This window comes from Hippocampus comes, unplaced genomic scaffold, assembly GCF_001891065.2.
Source record: "Hippocampus comes isolate QL1 unplaced genomic scaffold, H_comes_QL1_v1.1 scaffold78, whole genome shotgun sequence".
Taxonomy (NCBI): Eukaryota; Metazoa; Chordata; class Actinopteri; order Syngnathiformes; family Syngnathidae; genus Hippocampus; species Hippocampus comes.
In genome coordinates, this window is record NW_017805798.1 from 2,468,005 (window position 1) to 2,474,916 (window position 6,912).

Here is a 6,912-nt window from a genome sequence, read left to right on the forward strand (position 1 = left end):
GGCCACGCCCACAACAAGGGGAAGAGTTTGATATCTGTGACGTTTTTTTTTTGCCATTTTCACATGGATGAAGTATTCTTAGAGTCCTTGATATTCCACCACAGTTAATTTTGAGTTATTGCACTCAATTTCTTCTAATTGATTTAAAAGTTTAATAGAAGGGCGCTTGTAGATAAATTACATTCACATACACATTCACACCTCTGGGCAATTTAGAGCAAGGGTCCCCTAAGACCCCCATCCTGTTTTCAATGTTTCCCTGCTTCAACACACCAGATGCAAATGATCGGGATGGTAATCAGGCCTCTGCAAAGCTGGCTGATGAGCTCCTCATATGAATCGGGCGTGTTGGAGGAGGCAAATATCTAAAACGTGGAGGATAGGCACCCTTGATTTAGGGCACGCAAACTCCATACAGGAAAGCGTGTTAAAAATTCAAAGACCGAATCTCAGAAAAGGGAGAGACAAAATGCTATTGTTGTCAAATGTTTTTGTTATTCATATCACCTTTCTGCTGTTGGTTTGGGGTGTTTTCAATCATTGTATATATGTATAGAGGTGCATCCATTCAAGACAAAGTCTTGGTGAGACTTTACGGAATCAGAACCTCATGAACAGAACGTTTCATGACTTGGAATAAATATGAGATGTTCAGGCTGGTCCACCGGTATGACACACCGTGAAAGGAGTTTATCTGGCGTTGCCACGGCAATGAGAAATTCTCCTTATTACGAGCCATTGTGCCATCACAATGGTGTAAAAGTTGTTATTATAAGGTCAGATGAGTGCATAATGTCGCTTCACGCTGACATGTTATCACTCTGCTCTTTGTGCGTCGGATGAGTTGTTCATTCTGTCTGCTGTGCCGCTGAGGAGGCGTGAGATAAACGGTCAAGGCCCACACATCTTCCTCTGTGTGCAGACACATGCTGCTGCAAGTTGGTGGACTTCTTGAAAAATGAGGTCAACTGGAGACATTGTACGCGCTTGGCGTCAACAATGCTCAACAACTTAGATGAGATGATAACCCGAAGCAACAAAAGGCCTTAGTCGCTGTGGGAAAATGTCATGTGATAAAATGAGAGGTCATTTGAATATGGTGGGCAGTGGCTACTCCGTTCCATGATGCTGGTTCACTTCCAAGTTGGTCAAATTCCAAAACCGTCTTTCCCGAAGCAAAGAGATTAAACAGTATCTGGTGTCGTCAAAACAACGTCATAGATTTTTCCTTCTAGGTCTGCTGACTTATTACTCACACATCATGCAAAACATCAGAGATGGGTAAATGAATGCAGCGTCAACCTTGCAGTGTTGTAACACTAGAACCAAAAGACATATGAACACAAATGGTGCAGCAACAAGTGTAGACAGACCTACAATGCTCACGGTATTATATTCAATTGTGAAAAACTGGTGACGTTACTCGACCTGAATGGGGAAGTGGTATCCATATGTGTATATTAAACTGCCCCCTGGTGGCCAAACTGTGTAGAAGGCATCACACAATATATTTATCATGATGCTTGAACTATTCAATTCTTTACATTCTATATCGGTACGGTATTTAACTAATGTATGTTTTTGTAAACTAAAGGAGTGTAGCGTGCTATTATCTCTGCAGTATTTTGAAAAAAAAGTCTTTCTTTTCATGCTGGTGCTTTATTGAGGGCCTGTTACAGACAAATGTATTCATTTTCATGAAAGATGATTTAGATGATGGAACGACAGGTGAGACAAGGGTGGATATGTGGATAAAAGGATGGATGATAGACAGTTGATTGGGTACATTAGTGGGTGGATGGATGGGTGGACAGACAAATTTGGTGGTGACATCACACCAAAAAAAGCAAAAGAAAAAGACAATGAAAATTAGAACTTAAGTTCTTGTGGAGAAATGGATGGATGGATGGTTGACAAATGAGTGAGACAAGTGGGTGGATGGATGGATGAATGCTGGAGTGGGGATGATGGATGGAGGGATGAATGGACTGATCGATAAATTAAAATTACGACTGCTGTGGCGGAGTGAGGGAAAAATCCCTCAAAGATGAAGGAAAAGCAACGCACACAAAAAAAAAAAAAAAGCCGCCCTCGCCAATAAAAACTCCCTCAGATAGACTCTCCCGCAAACTTCTCGTAGCAAGTGCGAACAGGAGAGTGGCTGTAAATTCTTTTCTTCCATCTCCCCTTCCTGTAAAACGAGCGGCTTTCCCGATACGCGTGTCCATGTAGTGCCGGTATCTTGATGATGACTTCGCCCGTCATAAAAAAGATGAATGCATCGTTTTTCCCGATGGACGTCGTGATGAATAACTAACGTGGATTTTTTCCCCTTTTTTTTTTTTTGTAATCAATTAGTAGTGGAGCGGTGCAGGAGTCGATCCTTGAAGGCAGCCTCGTGATTGGCGCAGGCGTCCAGCTCGTGGCGTTCCCAGCTCCTATATAAAGCCGAGCGAACCGAAACTCGGACTGAGCATCGGTGCCGTCTTGCCTGACATGCGAGTCCAAAGCACAGTGAGGGAGTAGCGCAGCCTTGTAAAAGAGCAGCCTCACTCCTCGTTCATTTCTTTCCATTCAGCCCTCCTTCCTCTTTTCTTTCCTCTTCTTCTTATTTTGAATTACTCGCGGAGGCTCGGCCGTCTCTTTGCGATCACTTGTGACATCTTCGCCGGGGAGACGATGCCTCTGAGGACGGGACTTTTCCTCCTGATGCTGCTCAACGCATCTGCATACGAGCTGGATCAAAACGAGTCCTATCCGTCCAGGAGAGCACGCTTCTCGGCCAACAGCCCTTGTAAGTAGCACACACATGCTTGGGCATCTATTGTGCGTGTGTGTGTGTGTGTGTGTGTGTGTGTGTGTGTGTGTGTGTGTGTGCCAGCTTTCCTTGCTCGCTCACATGCACATTTCTTCTCTCGTTATGATCATTTTTGGCCTGTGCAGCCGTTTTGCAATGCAGTGAATTGTGCATTTTCTTTATTTATATTTTCTGTTTTTATTTTTTTACTTGGTTGCCGGTGTCCAGCCGGCAACAGATGAGCTTGAACCTGCTAGTGCTGCATAGCTTCCCCCCTTCTAATGTTGTGCATTCGTGAGTGTTAAACAATATAAAGCTGCACAATGATTCGATTTTTTAACAGGAAAATAAAAACAGACGGCTTAAGCATGAGATGCATTGTTCATGTGGGGATTTTGCAGTGCAGTGAATTGTGCATTTTCTTTATTTCTATTCTCTGTTTTTATTTTTGATTTTTTACTTGGTTGCCGGTGTCCAGCCGGCAACAGATGAGCTTGAACCTGCTAGTGCTGCATAGCTTCCCCCCTTCTAATGTTGTGCATTCGTGAGTGTTAAACAATATAAAGCTGCACAATGATTCGATTTTTTAACAGGAAAATAAAAACAGACGGCTTAAGCATGAGATGCATTGTTCATGTGGGGATTTTGCACTAATTGGTGGAACGTGGGTGGACAACCTGCGGCCCGTGGGGGCATTTAATCAGGCGAGCCGTGAAATTCTAAAAATCCAATCGAGCCTCAGAGGAAGCCACAAGTGCACATGGTGCACGATAATATACTTTTGTCGGATTCTGACAGCATATTTCGTGTGACCTTTCCAGGACTGCATGGGGGGGTAATAATATCAGGGGCCACAACAAGGGTCCACATCCTAGCCTATCTCAACTGACTTTGAGCGAGAGGCAGATTTCACTCTGGACCGGTCGCCAGTCAATCAAGGGGCACTAACAGACAACCATTCACACCAGTGCATGTTCTGCGTATGTGTGACTTGCAGAAAACTTCCACAAGCACAGAGAAAAATCCAAATAAAAATCCAAAGATGCTCACAGGAAGTTAGAGATTCAAACCCAGAACCTCGGAACTGTGAGGCAGACATCTTGGCGTCCAAAAGAGTAACGGCATAATCCCTTCAATGATTTGCGATATATCTGAGGTGGGCTAGGGCCCCTTTGTCACATTTTTTAACAGATGTATGAGGGTGATCGGCGACCCGTCCAGGGTCTACCTTCCCTCTCTCACCAAAATGTAACTTATTCCTCATCTTTAACAACCAATCCAAATAGTTTGCGATTCATATTCCCTTTGGGCAGTGAGAATAAAAACTATTCGTTTTCAAAACATGACACCTACAAATTGGTTGACATTCCACTTGGCAGTCAAAACAAACAGAGGAAGAAAGAAACTTTTTTTTTTTTTCTGAGAAATATACAGTTAAAAGGTTTGGAGACATTTTGTCCACTATATTTTTGGATGAGGTTGTTTGTATTATTATTATTTTTTTTTTTTGCAGATTTTTCAATATATGGAAAATTCATATGAAATATAGTGACGACAGTACAGTATATAGAGTCATCAGTATATAAAGTAATGTGTGCAGCAGCTTTAGCTCACATTTATTTGAATTATACAAATGTATAAAAGGTCAAAATATAAAAGCGCGCAACCAAACCGTTGAGCTGGCTTCTATGGTTATGGTTCTTACAAAGGATTTTTTTGCTTTCTCACTGTGCTCAACAAATTGGTCAAGTGGGAAGGTAATGTGTTAAGCATTTAACTCAACTTACTTAAGGGTCAAATTCGAGGCCCGGGGGCCAAATCTGGTCCGCCACATCATTTTACGTGTCCCGCAAGAGCAAATTGTGTGCATTGACTTCACGCTTCTTGCACAAACACCAAATCATCTTCACTTTTAAAACTGTTGAGATATCATAAGCACTTTTTGTTACTATTTGAACAAAACATTTTTACTGGGCTCCGAGTTCAAAACTTGCCGATCGATTTTGTTTCACAGTCATACGACCAGAAGTGGCCCGTGACAAAAATGACTTCGACACCCCTGCTCTAAATTGTCCATTGTTGCAAATGTGCATGAATGGTTGTTTGTCTAAATGTGCCCCCCGCGACTGGTCGGCGACCAGTCCAGGGTGTACCGCGCCCAAAGCCATTTAAATAGGCTGCAACTCACCTCCCGAGGCCGGAATGAGGACAAATGGGCGGATGGCTGACTGGATGATGTCTCTTATCTGTTTTCATGGCGTTGAGCGTGGCTGTGCTGTCATGGACGGGGAATTACTTCCATGTGTCGTGATCCATATTTGCTCGCACTATGGCGTGTGGCGACTCTCTGGTCAGGAATACTGAAGTGGTCGGAGTCCTAAAATGTGGCCTAACAATTACCACTTGGTGTAAAAATAATTGAAGACAGAGGCTGGTGGCAGGGCACCATGTGTGTGTGTGTGTGTGTGTGTGTGTGTGTGTGTGTGTGTGTGTGTGTGTGTGTGTGTGTGTGTGTGTGTGAGTTTATGCGTGTCGAAAGGCGCGCCAACAATTCTCAGGAAACTCTTTGGTATTTCTGGTGCCGTTGGTCCAAAAGCTCTGCTGAGAAATATCGGTCCCGCCAAGGGAAAAGCCAAGCGGCGCCAAAAAGTGTCGGAGCCTCTGGGAGCTGTAAGGTGTCCAATCTGCAGTTTTGCCCCTCGCGGCTGCACATCCTTTGTCAAGCGCCACAGCGTGATGGAATGAATATTCTCCCTTGTCGGCCGCATTTTTGTCGCCCGGAGCCTGGCAACTGTAGTGAGAGTGTGCAGTCGAGCTACTGTTGGCTTGCGCCGCTGATGGATCATCATCATCATCATCATCATCATCATCTCTGTGCCCACAGCAGATGTGGCGCGCTGTCTCAACGGTGCCCTCCAAGTTGGCTGCGGGGCCTTCGCCTGCCTGGAAAACTCAACGTGCGACACAGATGGCATGCATGACATCTGCAAGTCCTTCCTGTACAGTGCTGCTAAATTTGACACTCAGGTATACGCTTACACTCCCTCCGCCGACGCCTCCAGTCGCGGCCGCGCGACTCGGAAAATATACAGTGCGGCGCTGCATCGCGAAATCGTCACATAAAAAACAGAATCAAAGAGGATATAAAGCACAAAAATGGATTCATGAGTTGTAATTTAGTCAAAAGTCACACACACACACAATATTGTGTGTCATTTAGTCAAAAGACACACACACACACACACACACACACACACACACACACACACACACACACACACACGCACACACACACGCACACACACAATGCATCCCAGTGCTTCTCAACTTTTTACCACCTCAAAAATACTCGGCTCCACCAACTATAATGACCCGCATGAAAATACAGTAGAGCAGAGGCCCAAGTAGTCATCAAAAATGAGACAGAGGTTTCATTCCAAAAAAGCAGTGGCGACCTTCAGCGGGTATTTACAGGAGGTGACCTAATCCACCTCTTAATAACACCATCACGTCACAAAAGAATGTCCGACAACACTGTGCAGCTATGCGTGGCATGAAAAGAAAAGACGGAGACGTTTCATGGATTTGAGGATGAAAAAAAAAAAAGCACGACTGCAAAAGCATGACACCGTTTCCGCTATCTTCCAGTATCACCTCCGAATCTCTGCACTGCATTATAGCAGCTCAATATGAAATCCTCTCAGTGTAAGCTAACCGTTCCACTCACAAATTGCTCTCCAAGTGCCCCGCAAAAATCATTTTCCAGATTGAAACAAGCCAGCCACGGCAACAGTTTTGGTTGACCTCGCCTCCCTGCAGTTTCAAGTCACACTCATTCAGTCACAGATACTACAGTAATGTGGGAGATGAAGATGGCAGGCCCAAGTAGGAAAAAAAAATAAGTCAAAGTCTCTTCTTCTACAGGGTAAAGCATTTGTGAAAGAGAGCCTTAAGTGCATTGCCAATGGCGTCACCTCCAAGGTGTTCCCGACCATCCGTCGCTGCTCCACATTCCAAAGAATGATATCCGAAGTCCAAGAGGAGTGCTACAGCAAACTGGATATCTGCACGGTCGCCCGGACCAATCCAGACGCTATCGGCGAGGTGGCTCAGCT

At 44.5% G+C, this 6,912-nt stretch overlaps 1 protein-coding gene across 1 annotated transcript in view; it reads left to right on the plus strand.

Moving 5' to 3' along the window:
• The first annotated feature begins 1,931 nt into the window (after positions 1-1,931).
• stc1 (stanniocalcin 1) overlaps positions 1,932-6,912 on the plus strand; it is a 6,827-nt gene continuing 1,846 nt past the window's right edge. Inside the window, exons 1-3 of the mRNA XM_019885428.1 lie at positions 1,932-2,794; positions 5,682-5,824; positions 6,722-6,912. Coding sequence (XP_019740987.1) covers positions 2,680-2,794; positions 5,682-5,824; positions 6,722-6,912 — 449 coding nt within the window. The 5' untranslated portion in view covers positions 1,932-2,679. The remainder of the gene's footprint in view (positions 2,795-5,681; positions 5,825-6,721) is intronic.